The sequence below is a fragment of the Rhodamnia argentea genome, chromosome 10 (genome assembly GCF_020921035.1).
Source record: "Rhodamnia argentea isolate NSW1041297 chromosome 10, ASM2092103v1, whole genome shotgun sequence".
Lineage (NCBI taxonomy): Eukaryota > Viridiplantae > Streptophyta > Magnoliopsida > Myrtales > Myrtaceae > Rhodamnia > Rhodamnia argentea.
In genome coordinates, this window is record NC_063159.1 from 14,606,553 (window position 1) to 14,625,571 (window position 19,019).

Sequence of the window (19,019 nt, forward strand, 5' to 3'; positions counted from 1 at the left end):
TTTTACTTTTTTTGTCTTTTACGTTATCATACGGACTCTTAATTTCGAAAATCTTCAATCCTGTTTTGAGAATGAAGACATTTGACTTTCACGGAGGGATTGCTCCGTGTTTCTGCAAGTAGGAAACTATTTGGGATTGAAACTGGGATTAAGAAAATGTGACTGGGGTTTAATGCAAATTATTGTTAGGGATTGAGATTTTAGGGATAATTGCATGCTGCGACTAGAACGAATTCAATTACTCATTTACTCTGAGACGGGCGTCATCCAATGGTGCATAAACCTTTGGAACGTGCAAAAAAAATTGCCATGAGCTGTACTCGTCATAGTGTGCCGAGGGATGCGTGGGATGGATGCATAATTTCAAAAATCTTCAATCTTGTTTTGAGAATGTAGACGTTCGACTTCTATGGAGAGATTGCTCCATATTTCTGTAAATTGAAAACTATTTGGAGATGAAACTGGGACTATGAAAAATTGAATGAAATTTGATGCAAATTATTGTTAGGAATTGAGAGTTCAGGTATAATTGTGTGGCCTGAGTAGAGAGAATCCAATGGCTCGTTTACTCTTAGATGGGCGTCATCCAACGGTGCATAAAACTCCGGAACATGCAAGAATTTTTCACTGATGAGTTACGTTCGTTAACTTAAGCTGAGGGATGGGTGGGGTGGATGCTTAATTTCGGAAATCGTCAATCCTATTTTGAGAATGAAGGCGTTTGACTTCCACGGAGATATTGTTCCGTGTTTTTGTAAATATGAAACTATTTGGAGATGAAATTGAGAGTATGAAAAAAAAAGTGGAATTTGATGCAAATTATTATTAGGATTTGAGATTTCAAGCATAATTGAGTGCTGCGAATACAATGGGTCCATCAACTCATAATTTGATGCAAAAAGCTCTGGAACATGCAAGAATGTTTTCGCTCATAGTGCACCGAGGGATGTGTGGGGTGGATGCTTAATTTCGAAAATCTTCAATCATGTTTTGAGAACGAAGATGTTTGACTTCCACGGAGAGATTGTTTAGTATTTCTGTAAATGGGGAACAATTTGGAGACAAAATTGAGATTATGAAAAATTAAGTGGAATTTGATGCGAAATATCATTAAGATTTGAGATTTCAAGCATAATCGCGTGCTGCGAATACAATGGATGCATCGGCTCATGTACTCTTAGATGGGAGTCATCCAACAATGCAAAAAGCTCCAGAACACGTAACAATTTTTCGATGATGGATTACGGTAGTTTACATGCGCCGAGGGATGGTCGGGGCGGATGCTTAATTTTAAAATTCTTCGATCCTTATTTTAAGAAGGGAAAGTTTGACTTTGACGGAGAGATTGTTCGATGTTTCTGTAGACAATAATTTATTTGGGGATGAAATTTGCGATTATTGAAAAGTGAGTGGTGTTTGATGCAAACTGTTGCTAGGATTTGAGATTTTAGATATAATTGCGTGCTGGCAATGCAACAAATCTAACGAGACATTCGCTCTTGAAAGGCTTTCATCGAAAGCTCATTGACTCTATGAGCTAATTAAAGGGACAAGATGAAAAAAAAATCAAATACCGGCTTCATTTTTTTTTTCTAAGATGCATAATTGCATACGTAAAAAAATGAAAATGAAAAATTTTATGTTTTGTCATTTATTGTAGTTTTAACTTTTTTTGACATAGCAAATGAGGTTGGCTATATCATTATCTATTTCGGATTACATAATAGCAAAATAGCGTATTTGACGCATTTTTAAGTTATAGTTAGATGAACATCGATGACTTATGAAACAAATTAGTGCAAACACTTGATAATAATTTTGGAAGATATGCTTAAATTTGATCATAAGTGAATAAAACTGATTAATGTAGGAATAAAGTTAAAGCGAAAAAGAAGATTTAGGCCTTTTAAATAGACATGTCGGTGGATTGATAAGGAAACACAAAATTAATTCTAACAATAATGTCAATGGTGCCTTTTATCTGAGTAACGCGTAATTAATTGATGTCTTTGTTTAGTCCTCTTTATAAGTGAACATAAGTTGCTTTACATCCTTACAAAATAGAGTCGAATAATCATTATTATTTAGTTTATGAATAAACAGAATTAAAATTAAGTGCTGGGGAAAAAGAGAAAAAAGTCTAAAATTACTTGCTTTATTGGGTGTTTTAAGCAATGTTAGTCCTCCTAAAAACTACTGCGTTAAGAGAAATCACAGCGTTTCCTCAATGGCCATTACATACGTTTGACTTGCTCAATCCAAATGAATGTGCTCCTGTCACTACCCAATTTTGTAAATTCGGGCCGAAACACTCTAAAATAATAAGTAGAGTTGTCGATGAATGTAACTATTTGTCTTGTAACCGCATTATGACGCATTGTGATTTATATATCTAGTGGCACGAGTTTAAAAGTTGCAGAATCTCATAAGTTTTGAAGAAATTGCGATTCTGTATGTTGTAGTTTTGGATGTTTTGCAATAGTTTAGGCATTCGCCAATCACTCTTAAAGATTGCGACAACCCTTTCCAAGGGCGAAGCTGCCACAAGAAGATGTACCAAACTAATGCTAAGCATATATATTTTTCTAAGAAAGACAATCATAGATCATCAATGTAAAGAAATTTTACACAAGGGATATTATTCGACATTGAATCAAAGATTGTAAATATTCACTTTCTCAAATCAATGGTGCAGCGTGTAAAAACTCTTTCACAATGATAATGCATGCTATTGTTAAAGATATTTAGATTCCTTCTAGATATATTTAGGATTTACAAATTGTGATCCGGATCTTGCAGATATTTCGATTCCAGCAAATGATGACGTTGTAGCTTCAATCCGATTAATTTTCTCTGATTTTTTATATTATTTTGATTATGCATGCAATCTTTATTGTGATACATATAGAAGTACACACGTATTTCTCAATCCTCACTATCACATCATTATTCTCAATTAGAGGTGGCAGAATGGATCTAGAACCCACATTTAACAGTAGTGAGTAACAAATGAGTTGGCTTAAATCTTAAACACAAATTTAAGTGAATCATAAATGCGTTACTTAGAAATTTAATAGGTCCTAAATGAGTTTTAAACTGTCATAAATGGATTAGCTGAGATAAGTATCTTAAATGAGTCATAAATAGGTTTTCTGAATATTTTGTTGGTCTTAGAATGCAAAAAAAATAAATAAATAAGTAAATAAAAAAAATTAGGATGTCTTAGAATATGTTAAGTTCGAGAGTACTATCCTCGTTTAGATTTTGTTAGGCACCGGGTAAACATCCAAATTAAAGAAATTTTTATCAATTCTTAAAACGCGGTTTCCGTTGCATTATGCACAATCAATTCATTATAAATGAATATTTGTGTTACGTATATATTAGCAGTACCCTTTAATGATATTGAAAACCTCAAAATGTTTAAAGACAAATTTGACCAAAGATCTTTAGAATCATATTATGCGAGTGCTTAAGGAATTATAGTTTTTCTTCTTTTTTTTTTTCGTGATATTGTACCGGAAGGCGACCAACGGATCTACAATAAGTCAAGCAAAACTTTGAAAAGTCAACCGCGGTGATTGGCCTCGAATTTCGGATGAAGGTACTCTATTGTCCTCGTAGTTTCACTATGTCTGCTTTCTTCTCGTAGCTTTCCCACCCGGAGTTGACTTTCAAGTCTTGGCATGTGAGCGAAGGTTCGGTTCTCGAGTCGATGCTCGGCATGAGAAAATTGCTTCGGACGAGCTACATGAGCATAATTTCGCGCGTGCGTAAATTTCGGTAAGTAAATTGATGGAGGGTGAGGGGCTCGAGAGGATAACGAATTTGCAGATAGCATGCCCACAGTTTCATTCCCTTTACCCGTTGACGATGTCATAGGAACACTTCAAATATCAAGTTGACATTTTTCTTTAACGTTTTGGATAATTGGAGTTGACTTCGATCACGGAGTCAACTCATGAAAGCTGGATGCTAAGACCGGAGAGAGGGAGAGGGAAAGAGAGTCATGTGGGAAGGATGGGCAGAATGTGACGCCGCGAAAATTGGATCGCTACTAGCTATTCATGTTTGAAGTGTACGGTTGCTCCCTCACATGATTTCTACAATGGTACAAGGGAACTTGTACTAAGAGATATGCTTAAGAATTGACAACAGAGTGGTAGCAACTTTTCAAAATTACCAACAGAAATCATAAACTTATTGTAATTTGTATCATTTTTTTTAATCTAAACACTTGTGCCAATTTCTTCGCAAAACTTTTGTTACATTTTGTCAATTGAGTCTTTATAACTAATCATGGCCGGAGATCGTTGACGTAAATGTTGGTGTTCTTTCGTAGCATAGTCGGTGCTCACGAGAATAATTTTGATAATTTTATTGATTTATTTTTATTTTTTCTTTGCTTTTCCTCCTTGTGCAGCGAGGGCCACCGGCCATCCTTGCTAACCGTGAACGCCGTGCCCAAATTAGGCGAGAACCGCCTCGCTCGTGGTCAATGTGGCCACAAAGGCCTTGAGTGAGGCCATTTTGAAGCGAAAATGGGGAAATTTATAATTTTTTTCTTGTCTTTCCTTCCCTCCATGCTTTCGAATAAAATACAAAAGTGTTCGTTCAAAGTTAAGTTATTTATAAAGTACGTATTATTTTCCGTAAAATGTTTATTTTCCACGTGTTTTCTAAGAACATACAAACTATTTTCTAGGGCAACACCTTTGGCCACATAATGTATAGCTTGCTATAAATATATTCGACTAACTGCATATCAATTTTTCTAATCGGTTTCACATCTAATTTTAAGTCGAGTCTTTCACTTATATGCAAGACATTTAATGCTTTCATTTCGAGATCATGAGAATATAAGAAATTATTATCAAATAAATATGGAGTTTGCCATTACAAGAGACAGCAACATAACTAATTGATTGCATAGCATTGATAGCTTCCCTCAAATGAAAGATCCTTTAAGTATGTGTATATATGCTCGAGAGATAGCTCCTCATAGTCCGTGTACCGATGTGGATGTATGCAGAGAAGAGAGGAGCCGTGGGGGTCCCATCCCAAACCCAACGAGGGAAACAGTTAGATCATCTCATCTAATCGCCTCATTTTTCCTATTTGAGGAGCTTTGATTCCAAACATGGTTATACTTAACACGCTTCTGATGATCCACGTCACATTGAATTGTAATGAGGCGATTATGTGAACCTATTCGCTTTAAAGTTACTTGAAAAGAACCACAAGAAAACTACCTTTCATATTAACATGTAGTGAAGAAAACCCACAACATTAAAATCCATGGGTGACATGTAGACCTAATAAATTTCATGCACGTGATCTATGACTTTGCTTAACTTTCTAAATTGGCATGACTAGACCACTTTCCATATTATCAGAATTCCAATTTAAAAATGAAAACTTAACCCCTAGTAAAAGCATCCTTATTCTAATCGATATTTCCCAACTTGCATTAGTTGAAACATTAATTTGATGCGGTCCGGCTCGTACGTCTGTGTATCGAGCACTTTAAACAAAGCGTTGACCAACCAGCCGAGATAACGCGCTTCACGTCAGTGGCACGACCGTAATAATCCCCAATCGCGAGCCTAATCCCCCGACTGAAAGACTACTTATAGGTCACCTCACCGTTTCACTCTGTTCAAGCAAGACGCATCCCATCGCTCTCGACAGCCACACTCCGCGCGCGTGAACTCTCCCCCAAACAGAAATGGCCGGATACCCGAACGCGCCACCGAACTACGGCTACGGAGCCCCGCCACCGCCGTACGGCGCCGCTCCGCCGTACGGGCAGCAGCCCTACGGCGCTCCTTCCGCTCCCTACGGCGCGCCGTCCGCCCCCTACGGGGCGCCGCACCCTGCGGACAAGCCGGCGAAGGACAAGCCGCCGAAGGACTCATATGGAGCCGCCAGCGGATACCCGCCGGCGCCGGGGGCGTCGCCGTACGCGAACCCGTTCTCGGCGCTGATGCCGTCGCAGTTCCCGCCGGGGACGGACCCGAACCTGGTGGCGGGCTTCCAGATGGCGGACCAGGATCGGAGCGGTTTCATCGACGACAAGGAGCTCCAGAAGGCGCTGTCGGGCTACAGCCAGAGCTTCAGCATGAGGACGGTTCACCTGCTGATGTACTTGTTCACCAACACCAACACGAGGAAGATCGGTGAGTTTTTCTACTACTCCAGCCGATACGGGCCTCGATCTAGCTCGATTGATTGCGAGGATTTTGAAGGGTGGTGTGCGTATAGCTGTTTAATTTGGAGTTCGAAGGGGTTTCACTTCGTCTCGCTCTGCCTTGGGCGCGACGACGCGCGTTTTTGGTCTTTGCGATGGATTCGCGGAGAGATCGCCCCGAACGTTACAAGCAAAAACGACACCGTCGCATTTTAAAGAAATAAATCCAATAATAATTTCAAGCCAAAAAGAGTTCATGGGATATTCAACCGCGATTTCTCGGGCAATGAAAACATATGCATTCTATAACACTTTGTTTTGATAATATCTACGAAAATGCAATTGCGCTTTCACATTGATTGCATAACAGATAGGACAATTCAAGATTACAAGATTTTTTAAACATTATTGTACTTGATTAATTCTTTCCTCTTATTTTTACTCCTCGAGTCGAGAGATCCATGTAAATCGTGACAGGAGACGAAATGGCAAGAGTGGGATGAGGGCTCCTTTCGTTTCCACTTTGTTTAGGGCTATTGAACTCTTATTACTTAGGCCGGCCAAGGTCCAGGGTTCAAGCATTGAAATCTCTAATCCATCCATCCATCCATCCATCCATCCATCCATCGTTGACTTAGATTCTCAAGTCCTAAATTGAGCCCATCCCGTGTAGAAACTCTTGCCACACCGACGGTGCCTGCTATAGTTACTCCTTTTTTTGACGGCCACGACTAAGCAAAGTGGTTGAGCAGTGGATGGGAAGGTGGCCGAAAGCGTGAGAATTTTCCATTAGAGTTCGACCGATTCTTCTTTTTAGGTCTAAAACTAGTCGCGGAGCCGTGTACGTTCTCGAGTTGGATCAACTCTATGCTGGGGAGCCAGTCAACCGCTCCACCTGTGCGCATTTGATAGTAATGAAAGATGCAAAGGTTCAGTATCTACGACTTTAGGCCAACTTTTTTTTGAGATAACTATCCATATTGCGAAAATATCCTTTAAAATGAGGACATCCTTATCTTACTCGATATGTAGCCCACTTAATATCGACCCGATCGCGATTCACGTGAGTGGCACAAACCGTAATTATCGCCAATCGCGAGCCTAATCCCCCCCGACCGGAATGCTATACGCCATTTCAGTCTGTCCAAGCACGACGTTCGCCATCGCTCTCGATCAGACACTCTCTGCGCGCGTGAACTCTCGCAATCAAAATGGCGGGATACCCCGAAGGTGCCGCGGAACTGCGGCTACCGAGCGCCGCTCCAGCATATGGGCAGGCACTGTCAGTGCGAAAGAGTTTTTAGACAGTTGGTTTCAGGCACCGGTGATTCGAGAGCGCGAATATTCGCAATCTGCAGTCCTGTCGGATCTGATTTTTGTGGCTGTCGTCTTGAGATGTTACTTTTCATCAATTCATAAAGTGACCGGGCTTATATATCTTGATGACCTATGAGGACTTCCTTTACAAATTCCCATCTTTTGGCAGGACCCAAGGAATTCACCGAGGTGTTTTACAGTCTCCAGAACTGGAGGGTAAAGTTCTAAATCTAACAGCTTTCCATTTGTAATCTCAAACGGCACGAGATATCCACATATGCCTCCGGCGTCGCTAATTTGTGTTGTTGCCAACTTCTTCAGGGCATATTTGAGAGATTCGACAGGGACAGGAGCGGGAGGATTGACGCCAACGAGTTGAGAGAGGCGCTTCTTAGTCTGGGATTCTCCGTCTCGCCCATTGTTCTCGACTTGCTCGTCTCCAAGTACGACAAGAGTGGAGGCAAGAACAAGGCCATCGAATACGACAACTTCATCGAGTACGTGTCGTGCCTAGTGTCTGCCTAGTACCCATTATGTCACGAGTTTATGCCTCGTAAACCATTGGATTTCCCTGTTGTCACCGCTTAACTAACCAATGCTTGAATTTCCTTTGTTTGATTTTGATGCAGGTGCTGCCTCACTGTCAAGGTGAGAATTCTCGCTCCACATAACCTTTCTTTCCGATTTCTATTTGGGTTTATGCACTGGATTTCGCTTCACAATCTTTAGCCTAACTGGTATCAAAGACTGCAACTTGCTTTCCTGGGCTCTTTGCTGGAAAATTTGGCTCGGAAGATACAGCTTTCATACTCACGCGGGCACTCGCTGTTTACCCCAATTGAGTCTTCATTGATGTCTATAGTGGTTTTAACCAAAAGCAGAGGAGTTGGAACTTATCGTATTGATCCCCATTGTTCGCATGATGTGTGCAGGGACTGACAGAGAAGTTCAAGGAGAGGGACCCCATGTACTCGGGCTCGGCGACTTTCAACTATGAGGGCTTCATGCTGATTGTCTTGCCTTTCCTTATTGCTTGAGTTTGAGATCCTTAGGATGGTTCTCGGGCAGTATTGTTGATGTTTCCTAAGTACTTTTCGCGTCTCTGGGGCCTCTTTTTCCCCATTTGAACTGGTCTAATGTTACGTTTGCTTCTGTCAAATAGGCTTCCAATTATCATTATAGCTTGCCAATGCCATCAGTCACTCTTCTTCGTTCTCTTTTCAATGATTCTCTTCCTTTTCTCCTCCCTCATCATCATCCTTTCTCTGAAGAAATGATCCGTTCTACAGCAATAAAACATTTGTCTTGAGTGATGCCTTCCTCTTTATAACACAAGCAGATAGAAAGGGTAACTGATGTCAAAATTGTTCCTCGGACGATCTTACATTGTTGCTTTCTTCAATCTGATTGCTGTCGTGAATTTTTTTTTTTTCCCCTCTGTCTGATGTGGAACAGTTGCCGGGGGCCAAAAATGGTGCTGCAGTGCTTCTATGGCCATTGTTAGTCTTGTATGTGTCTCTGCACTACTATGACGATGAAATGCAACAATATGTACTGGTGAAGATTAGTCTAGATTCAGACTCTGTGCAATTGATGAGTGAATGGCAGATTCCAGGATTGTAGAAGGTTCTAATCCGGGATAAGGATGGCATCTGTGTCAGAACTTTTGCTGTTTGTACGGCTCCCGTTTTGTTATCAAAATTTTTCAAAGGGTTAGTTAAGTGCCACAATTTTGAGCGAGCGATCACTCGAGTGACTCTAATGATGGAAAATATGATGTTGCTTCACCGGAATCTCTTAAATGGACGATTTAAAAAGGTTTTTGGACTAAATCGATCGTTCATAAAGTCTTGGTATTGAAGATCATTCTTGAATTTTGCGAAAGTTCTAGCACAAAACAATCTAGAATTTTGTGGTGCGTGATTTACATGCCTAACAACATTGTTAAATGCGTCGATTTTTTGCTAATTGAGAAATTTTGATTAAATGGGCTCCCAAATGTTCCCTGACATTGATCATGTCAGTTGATCAAAGAGAAGTAATTCATCTCCACAATGTTTCGAAGCTCTGTCATTTGATCCCAAATAAAGCAAAGTTAGAATTGGAATAAAATTTCTCAATCCTGCATGATGGTTCCGTGGGGGTTTCAATCGGTTTTTAATTATCAATTTGTATAGATAAATTATACATCGATGGTCAAGATACCCACATAAGAACTTGCGAGATAAAGGATCAATATCCAATCGATCGAAATGTAGCTCTCATATATGAAGTTTATTCAAGTGTAGCATCATTTGAATCAAGATAGAAAAAGTTAATGGCAAATAATTGGGTGAGCCTGGGCGAGCTCGCACTCTACCATTCATTCCGCAAGCATTTTTGCTGCTAAAAATCTCGAGTTTGGTTTGTGATTGCGTAAATAATGGGGCCAAGTTGAGAATTACTCTTCTTATCTCGAAGCTTATTAATCATATTGAAAGACTACTATTTGCAAAAAACGAAGAGTACTTGATTTTTTAAGTTTGCAAAGTTGTTGATTGCACTATAAATGTTAGCCAGTAATTTTTTTTAATTCTTTTAGTAATTTTAAAAAATTAGGTTTTACGTATTATATGAAGTAAGTTTCTTTAGTAAGTTCAAAGGTTTGAGAAGGAAAGTTATCTCTTACGAATTATTAATAATTTTGTTCCAGTGTAGTAACTTTTCCAATTCTAAAGGTAATTTTGGAAGGAGCGTGAATTGATTAACGTCATTAGTGACTTATGAGGGAAAAAAAAAGTTGCAATGTGTCGTAAAAAGTTAAATTTTTAGATCCTTTCTTGAACTTATTTTGCCCAAACCTGATAAGGAAAATTGTACAAAAAGTCCTAAACCTATTGCACTTTAATCAATTTAGTTTTAAACTTCTCAATTTTGTAAGTTATGCTCTAAACCTTTTCAAATTTTGTCTAATTGACTTCTATTCGATCAATTTTAAATGGGAATTACTAACGTAGATATCAGCCTTCCTTCGTGATAATTAGCGCTAACGTGGACATTCTTACTAATATTTTAGTATTTTTGAAAATTTCAATTATTTTTCTGAATTATTTTATTTTTTTCTTTATCCTACGTGACAATGATGTGACTAGAACATGAAATATAATGTTAAAACTACATCATTTTGGTCAAATCTTATTTTTCATACATTATTTATCTAAGTTAAAATAAATATAAAAATGAGAATCAGGTGGCGAGGATTGCCACCGCCGCCCCAAATATCGCTAGTTACATTAAAAATTAGATTTGGACCAAAATAATGTTGTTTTAACCACGTCACTCCACATAGGATATAGAAAATAATGGAAAAATCACATGACGGAGTTTACGGAAGTTTTGATTGCACAAGTTTGATAATTTTATATTGCACTTTTTCTAAATTTAGGCTTCAATTATATTTTTATGACAAGTTTAAAACTTCCAACTAAACCTTCCACACTTTAATTAAATAGATAAAAGGGTCTCAATCATTCGATTGCAATTTGATATAGTAGCCTCAAATTTATTTACTTTCCTTCTTTTTTTTTTTTTGCTATTTCTACACAAAATTTAGTTGCTATAATTGAGAATATCATATGCTTTGTTTTTCTTAATTATGAGTATTTCGTGTATATTAAAAAACGCTATTTTTTTTTTTTTATTTTTAGATTTTAGCTCTATAGAAACTACTTTTGTTGAAAAGAGAAATCTTTAAGCCGCCTAATTCTTTTGTACATTAACGAGCAAATTTATGGATTAATTGGCAAGTAATTTAAAGTTTACCAAATAAACAACTTTTCAATACAGTTACATGATTTCAACAAAAAAAAAAGAAAAAGAATACGGTCATATGGTTATGAACGTTTAAATTTTTTGTGCATGTCATCATCAAACTCTTTCTTATCATCTATCTTTGATCATATAATCGGATGATTTATAAAAGGAAACCCTATTTAAAGATTTTTTTATTACCTCAAGTGAGCTTTAAAAGTTGAATCTGATTGATTAAAACTTTATAGAAACGAAGAGTTTGTTTTAAATGCTTTTCAAGATGTATCGATGCGCATAATTTTTTTTACGCCGATTTTTTAGGGTATAAATACTCCTATACATGGTATGCATAGCAAGGAAAAAACATAAATTCTTTGGTATAGTAAATAAGATGTGATTCCGACAAAAAAAAAAAGTGATGTTTTCTAACCGAAAAAATGACGTGACATTTTCTTGAACTATGCGAAATTACAAAAAATAAAAATAAAATCAATCGAAAAAGTGAGGTTTGAAGATGGAAGGACGAAAAATAGGTAAGTTGTCTTGTGGGTATGGACGGAGAGATTACTTTTTATTTTTCACATAGCAATAGGTTTAAATTTGCCGAAAAACCATTTAAGCAAAATAGCTATAGGAATATCAATTGGTTTACGGGTCGGAGGCGTGGCTATCCAATTGACAATACTTGACCCGGGAGGTCTTGAGAGAAACCGAAGCCCAATCACGAGCAGAAACCCTTGCTCTCCCTCTCCCTCTCCCTCTCCCTCTCCGTTTTCGGTCTCACGAAGAAGACGCAGCAATGGCCGCGTACGACCTCACGCCTCGGGTCGCGCCGAATCTCGACAGGCATCTGGTGTTCCCTATGCTGGAGTTCCTCCAGGAGAGGCAGCTCTATCCCGACGAGGAGATCCTCAAGGCGAAGATCGAGCTCTTGAGCCAGACCAACATGGTCGACTATGCCATGGACATCCACAAGAGCCTCTACCACACCGAAGACGTCCCTCAAGGTCATACTTTTTTCTTCTTCATCGTTGGATTGTTTGTCCTTATTTTCTTTTATTGGTTTATGTGCGCAAGCGCTAGGGTTTTGGAGGGTACGACGAGTCTGCAATTTGATCGGGGTGTGCGCGTGCCGGTGCGTTTGTTATGTGTAGATATGGTGGAGAGGAGGGCGGAGGTGGTGGCGAGGCTCAAGTCGCTGGAGGAGGCGGCGGCGCCCCTCGTCACGTTCCTGCAGAACCCTAGCGCCTTTCAGGAGCTGAGGGCCGACAGGAGTTACAACCTCCAGATGCTCAACGATCGATATCAGGTAAGATCATGAAGTGTTTGGTGTATGTTCTAAGGTCACACTATCGATGGAATTGAAGCTCTCTCTTTTGCACACACTGGTGCGAGCGCAATAAGTACGAGTAAAGGAGTTGTTCTGCAATAGGCCGTCCATATATTTTAAATGTAAAAGCTTTGTCACGTGCGGTGATGTGCACTTGTTTGAGAAGCCAGAAGTGTAGCAATTTGATTTCTTGCGTTTAGTTATACTTCTTGTTGTTCTGCTTATGTTAACGTGGTAAATTTATGGTGTGAATTTGGCGTACTTGGTGGTGCTGTTTGCCAGATCGGTCCAGATCAGATAGAGGCACTGTATCAGTATGCCAAATTCCAGTTCGAATGCGGGAACTACTCAGGTGCTGCTGACTATTTGTATCAGTACAGGGCACTGTGCACAAACAGTGAAAGGAGTCTAAGTGCATTGTGGGGAAAGCTGGCTGCTGAGATTCTGATGCAAAACTGGGACATTGCTCTTGAGGAACTTAATCGTTTGAAAGAGATCGTAGACTCCAAGGTTTTGGCTGCATACCCGACTGTTTTATTCAGAATTGATTAGATAATCCTTGTCTTGGTGAAATTGATAGAGTAGTTTTTGTTGTTGGGCCTGGGTTGAAATTATTCATGCTGATTTCTTTTGCAGAATTTTTCATCCCCTCTGAACCAAGTGCAAAGTAGGATATGGTTGATGAATTGGAGTCTCTTCATCTTTTTCAACAATGAGAATGGGAGGACTCAGATCATTGACCTGTTTAACCAAGACAAGTATGGATCTTTATTTCCCTGTTTGATCAATCTTCCTCTTTTGTGCATCATGCCTTATTAAAAGTTTCTGCCCAAGATGTAGCTTACGCTCTTCTTGTGGCGTTGTATTAACACGTATTTACTGTCTTGATCTTGTTAAATAACTGTCTGAAAGTAATTTAATTTTCTTCTTTGCAGGTACTTGAATGCCATTCAGACAAGTGCTCCCCATCTTTTACGTTATCTGGCCACTGCATTCATCGTCAATAAAAGAAGGCGCCCTCAGTTCAAGGATTTCATCAGGGTTGTTCAACAAGAGCAGCATTCCTTCAAAGATCCAATCACAGAGTTTTTAGCTTGTGTCTATGTCAATTACGACTTTGATGGTGCACAAAAGAAAATGAGAGAGTGTGAAGAAGTAAGTTTTTTGTCTTGATGCTACTGTTGATGCATTCACAGAATTTGGTAAATGTCAGGCTTCAGTTTAGATCCTCTTTTTGTCTTGAGAAAGGGGAATTGCTGTTCTGCTTTTAATAGGAAAGATATACTGCATGGTCTTTGAAGTTTCATTTAGCCTTCTTTCTGCTGTACCATGTTTGGAAGTGAAGTGTTGTAGCTTGGACTGTGGATTTACTAATTGTCATTCTCTGCAGGTGATCTTGAATGACCCTTTCCTTGGAAAAAGAGTTGAAGAAGGGAACTTCTCCACCGTGCCATTGAGAGATGAGTTTCTAGAAAATGCCCGCCTCTTCATATTTGAGACCTACTGCCGAATTCATAGAAGAATTGATATGGGGTATGTATGTGGTGACTGAATGTATAATAGAGTTCCATCTGAAGGGATTGCTATCTCTTTGGTTGCTTGAATTAGTTTGCATGGCAATGGTTATTGAAGGCTCATCCTTTCTCCTGTTTTTTGTTTTTTCAGCTCTTTTTGCCATTGTTTTTTCTCTTTCTAATAGCAAGTTAGTGTGCTCATATTGCTTAGTCAAGGCTTGCAGTTCGAGAATGTCGCTCATAATCCGAAAAGAAGAAATCACCAAGGTCGCATCATTGGCCTATTTAGATGGAAGATTTAACTTAAGAGACGATTTGAAATTGATCTCTTCACAGCATTTTGAAAACCTTTGATATTGGTTTGAGCTTTCTTATTCTGAAGCTTGTTTTGGTGCATCCATTGTAACTTCATTTTACTCATAGTCTCATCTGAGTGATAGTACAACTCCTCTATGATGGCTCTCATTTGATTCAATCATGTCAAGGGGTAGCAAATAGCAATATGATCATCTCCACTGCAAGGGTTTTAAAAACATTTTGGGGAAAATGTGTAACATTCAGCTCTATAGTAGTTGGACTGGCCTTACCCAGACATGCAAGTTATTTTTGGGGTCTTGTCTTTATCTAAATCAATTTTGCATGCAGCTTTTTTTGGTAAAAAAAAAACCGCCAGTTGAATACCATGACGACTGAGGGACCTTAACTTGTCCAATTTGCTTCTACTTTATTGAAAATTGCACAAGTCAAAATTGTTTTCAAAATAGAAGGAATAGCTGTGATGGACTTCTTAGATTCTGTTCTTGAAGCACCTGGTATATACCATCTATGGAGGCTTTTCTTCAATGTTTCTTATTCTAATAGTTTACTTGCAGGGTCCTCGCAGAGAAGCTGAATTTGAATTATGAAGATGCTGAGAGATGGATTGTCAATCTTATTCGGACCTCAAAACTCGAAGCCAAGATTGATTCCAAACTGGGGACCGTTGTCATTGAACCCAATAACCCCAATGTGTAAGATTGCCTTCAAATTCCAAGCTCTTTAGAAATATTTGCTAATCATTATGATATCTAAACCACCTTCTGTTCGTGTCACTTTGTGTCTTTTCTTTCTCTAGGTATGCAGATGTGGACGAACACGTCCTTAAATTAACTGTGCTAATGTTATAGCACTTCTGTTTTTATCCTTTTCTGCAGGTATGAACAACTGATAGACCATACTAAGGCACTCTCAGGGCGCACTCACAAGCTAGTCACTCAGGTTCTGGAGCACACACAGGCACAACCTGCTCGGTAAGTCGGGTTCTGGAGCACGTGCAGGCACAGCCTGCTTGGTAACTTTGGAGCTGACCATTTTGAGCAGCACCTCTTTTTAGGGCTAGGGCGTCTTTTACATATTATGTGAAGCTTTTGTCCAAAGAAAGCTTCTGTTGTGAGAGATGAGAAAAGTCGAAATTTGTGGGAGATATTCATGTTTGTTTACCAAGAATCCTTGTTGATTATTTGTATTGACAGATACTTAGTTGCAATTTTGCGTTGGCCATCAGAATTTTGTTCAAGAATGGAATGTGAATTGAACGGACTCCATATGAATAGAGTTCTATCTCGGATTTGTGCACCTGATAGAGAGGATCTATGTATGAACAAATGTTATACATGCGATTTGCCAAAAACACTTTCCTTTCTATGTTACGGTCCCAAAATTTTGTTTTAGCAGTAAAAAGTATGAAGGGCGTGATAGAAATTGTCTTTGAATTTACGTCCAAAGTATAATGTGATTTCTGAGTTTTAAATTTGTTTAAAGCAATGTCTGAATTTTAGTTCAATATATAATGTTGTTCATGAATTTTTGGTTTCTTTAATGTGGTCCTTAGATTTTTTCATACATGTTCAATTTAATCCCTAGGCTGTGCGAAAATGTTCGATGTTGAATAAATTTAAAGTTTTGGTGATCATATTGCACATAAAGCCAACATTTATGGACTATTTGTATCATTATTTATGAAAGTAATTGCCCAAGATCGGTTGCCTCATAGACAAATTAACTTGTCTATGGAGTAGTGCCAATTCACAAAACCCTTCAGACATTCACTAAAGTCTGCGGTAGTTTGTTACCCAGATGGACCAAAATGTTGGATTGAATCCTATGATCAAACCTTTCGATTTTCAGTTATCCGTCTCTGAGACAATTCGATTTCGATGGGCTTTTGAAGAAATCAACTATGACTCTTAACCCGTGTCTCCGTGACATGGAATGTCCCGAGCAAGGATTAGGAGATATGTGACCGTCATTGCTCCAAAATTGGTCTCATGGAACTCCCATCGACGCAAGTCAAATGCAGCTAGCACAAAGTCTTCATCATGGTGATCATCAGTGGAGATTTTCTAGACGTGTTGGGATTGTTGACTGAAGTGAGTAGATTGGATATCCCAAACCCGGTCATTTTGGATTTTCTTGTCCTCTCTTTGATGTTTAACACGCGTATTGAGGACGCGGTCCGGAAAGCATCCTCTTATTTACGGGGTTCGAGGGAAAGAATATAGCATGGTTACGTTTGTTTTGCAGAAAAATCGAAAATTTTCTGTAAAATGTCGTCGTTATTTTTAGGGGACAAATCGTTTAAATTTTCCGGTGTTGAGGTGGACCTTTGCTAATGAATTGGAAATTAAGCTCTCGTCGCTCTGATATAGGTCTCAGGATTCAGGTCACGGGCCGGGTCGGGCCGGGCCATTACCATTTGTTGTGGGTCCCGATCGTCTAGATCCGAACATCGGCCGTGTTTCTACTGGACCGACCGGAATCTAGCTTAAGTTGCTCTTTGCGGCAAAAGAAACAACACTCTTCTGCAATCACTCGTCGTTTTGATCGCGTCGCGTTCGCTAAGGTACAATCTCCTTCGAAGCGAAAAAAATTCTTGAACAGGGTATGTCTCGATTTCCCCTCATGTTTAATGTCCGACAGAGTTCATTGGAAATCCTAGAGACCAGTTTTCTAGCTACGTGAGACGCGGAAACTCATTTCTGTGAAATTCCCGTTCTTCCCCCTCCTCGTTTTTCGCTTTTGTGATCCATACGAATGCCCCGAATCTCGTCGCAGTTCTTGCTCGTGCGGCCGAAATAGTCGAAGTAGATTGCTTGGGCTTGCTTTGTTCCGGAAGAAGGAACGGTCGTCTAGTTGTTGGGTTTCTATCGGTGTCTATCTGGTGAGTTTGTATCCGACTATTGTTCCTCTTACGGGTTTTGGCTTAGGACATGCAACTCTTTCCAAGGTAGCTTAGACTTGTTAGCTGACAAATTCGCGTTGTCGGGTCGAAGTTCTTGTGCTTTTGTGTTATGAGATCTGAGTGCCATCCAACCCATTCTATGGTTTGAGGAAAACCATAGTTGCATCTTCTTTTTCATCTGCTGCTCCGGGAATGCTTCTCTGTGCGATGTGATACGTCATGTTCATTTGGGGCCTATAGTGGAAAGTCTCTGTCCCACAAAAACCATTACTATCTTTATTCTCTTGTTTGGTTTTCCCAGGCAAGTTTTGGAGGCTTTTGGAGGACTGCTAGAGGAAGTATAAAAAATTTGTGTGACACCACATGGACAATCGGCTGGAAACTTCACTCGGTAAGAACTTACTCATCCTTTGATGTTCAATTCCTTTGCCATGACGAGAGCTTGTATAGTTTTAGGGACAGAGAAGCTGTTTGACATTCGTCTGCTGTCAAAAAAATATTTGGGTCTTGGGAGAATTTTAAGCGCTGTCGATTTGCTAACAAGATTACTCTTGGTGGCCTTTGTGGAACTCTTGCCCCCTCCCCTGCCCACATGATCTGCTTTTTGCAGGGATGTGCTCACACTTCCTTTCCATGACAGATTTTGAAAGATCGTAATGTGGGTAAAAGGGGCTATTTATGCAGCAAATGGATGTTATGGTTATTCATAGACTATTACTTGATGATTTCAGTATCATGACTTCTTGAGATATCTCGTGTCGTTGTACAAATGAACACCCGTTATTGGCCGTTCAGTCCATGCCGACTTCTAGACAGGAATGTCGAGACATCTACCTCTGTGCCCAATCTCTTTCTCTATGCCGGTTGCCTGTCACTACACTACCTCTCTGTACTGAAAATAAGAACAGACCGATCTGATGATGGAAATTCTGGCAAATTGCCATGTCTGGTCTGTTAGTTTGACCATGGAAATTTTTGGCTTGCCTTGAATGTATAGACTTGGTTTCCCCGTCCTTTCTCCAAATTGAGAATCTTTGCATTGTGGGTGCTCCAGATAAAATAAACAGCAAGAAGAGCAACAAAAGCGTTGATGTTATTAAAGAGGATCGGCTTTCCTCGATTGAAGTTAAGGATTTCTTGGAACCAATTCCAAGTTCCCCTGGAAGGATCCCACAGGTCGAAGTTTCTGATCCAGAAGCTGGGGGAACTGTTGGACTGGATGCAATTGTTAATGACACTAACATTTCTGGCGAAGTAAACATGGAAGCGCTCATAGTTCCTGATGATGTAATAAGGGCTGGAGGTTTTGGGGCCAGAGACGATATAAGTAGCTTTCTTCCAGTTGCTAGTGATTCTACAGACTTTGAAGCTGCTCTGCGTGATGCGCGAGACTATGAGGAATTGCAAGAGGAAGTGTGCAGACCGGGTCTTGGCTGGACAGAAGGTGCACAAAGAGAATAGCTACCTCGTCACTAACAATTGCGCGAGTTGATAAGCTCAACTTCTTTTGTACTTCTACACCATTAGCTCGATCATCACTCTCTTTGATGTACCTAGTTCTCTGATGCGCAAGTTTGAGTCCCCTTATAAATGTTGTTGCAAGTCTTGTAACTCACAAGTTATGAACTTAACTCAAAGAGTAATTGAATCTTTTCACTT

General features: G+C 39.5%; 3 protein-coding genes across 6 annotated transcripts; all 3 read left to right on the top strand.

Moving 5' to 3' along the window:
* The first annotated feature begins 5,648 nt into the window (after positions 1-5,648).
* LOC115733649 (calcium-binding protein CBP-like) lies at positions 5,649-8,731 on the top strand. Of its 2 annotated transcripts, XM_030664288.2 has the most exons (6): positions 5,649-5,854; positions 5,888-6,179; positions 7,677-7,723; positions 7,829-8,004; positions 8,137-8,155; positions 8,440-8,731. In XM_030664288.2, exons 1-6 carry the CDS (start codon positions 5,729-5,731, stop codon positions 8,542-8,544), a joined length of 765 nt encoding a protein of 254 aa, XP_030520148.2. In that variant the 5' UTR covers positions 5,649-5,728; the 3' UTR covers positions 8,545-8,731. The 2 variants fall into 2 exon arrangements, with proteins under 2 accessions (XP_030520148.2, XP_030520140.2); XM_030664280.2 differs by having other exon boundaries at positions 5,650-6,179.
* A 3,275-nt stretch (positions 8,732-12,006) lies between these two features.
* LOC115732593 (eukaryotic translation initiation factor 3 subunit E) lies at positions 12,007-15,719 on the top strand. 2 transcript variants are annotated; one of them, XM_030663278.2, is made up of 9 exons: positions 12,007-12,303; positions 12,451-12,605; positions 12,909-13,136; positions 13,263-13,384; positions 13,562-13,781; positions 14,017-14,159; positions 15,013-15,150; positions 15,334-15,415; positions 15,457-15,719. In XM_030663278.2, the coding sequence occupies exons 1-9, from the start codon at positions 12,096-12,098 to the stop codon at positions 15,472-15,474; spliced, it is 1,314 nt and encodes a 437-aa protein (XP_030519138.2). In that variant the 5' UTR covers positions 12,007-12,095; the 3' UTR covers positions 15,475-15,719. The 2 variants fall into 2 exon arrangements, with proteins under 2 accessions (XP_030519138.2, XP_030519145.2); XM_030663285.2 differs by lacking the exon at positions 15,457-15,719 and having other exon boundaries at positions 15,334-15,433.
* Positions 15,720-17,699: 1,980 nt separating this feature from the next.
* On the top strand, positions 17,700-19,019 carry LOC115733684. 2 transcript variants are annotated; one of them, XM_030664317.2, is made up of 2 exons: positions 17,700-17,751; positions 18,415-19,019. In XM_030664317.2, the coding sequence occupies exons 1-2, from the start codon at positions 17,724-17,726 to the stop codon at positions 18,819-18,821; spliced, it is 435 nt and encodes a 144-aa protein (XP_030520177.2). In that variant the 5' UTR covers positions 17,700-17,723; the 3' UTR covers positions 18,822-19,019. The 2 variants fall into 2 exon arrangements, with proteins under 2 accessions (XP_030520177.2, XP_048127711.1); XM_048271754.1 differs by having other exon boundaries at positions 17,700-17,749; positions 18,407-19,019.

Bases quoted from the DNA above. Each gene is read 5' to 3' on its own strand.
- LOC115732593 (XM_030663278.2), top strand. From the start codon at position 12,096: ATGGCCGCGTACGACCTCACGCCTCGGGTCGCGCCGAATCTCGACAGG. The intron at 12,304-12,450 runs GTCATACTTTTT...TGTTATGTGTAG, and splicing joins CACCGAAGACGTCCCTCAAG to ATATGGTGGAGAGGAGGGCG. The intron at 15,151-15,333 runs GTAAGATTGCCT...CCTTTTCTGCAG, and splicing joins GAACCCAATAACCCCAATGT to GTATGAACAACTGATAGACC.
- LOC115733649 (XM_030664280.2), top strand. From the start codon at position 5,729: ATGGCCGGATACCCGAACGCGCCACCGAACTACGGCTACGGAGCCCCG. The intron at 6,180-7,676 runs GTGAGTTTTTCT...ATCTTTTGGCAG, and splicing joins CACCAACACGAGGAAGATCG to GACCCAAGGAATTCACCGAG. The intron at 7,724-7,828 runs GTAAAGTTCTAA...CAACTTCTTCAG, and splicing joins ACAGTCTCCAGAACTGGAGG to GGCATATTTGAGAGATTCGA.
- LOC115733684 (XM_048271754.1), top strand. From the start codon at position 17,724: ATGGACAATCGGCTGGAAACTTCACT. The intron at 17,750-18,406 runs CGGTAAGAACTT...TTGCATTGTGGG, and splicing joins AATCGGCTGGAAACTTCACT to TGCTCCAGATAAAATAAACA.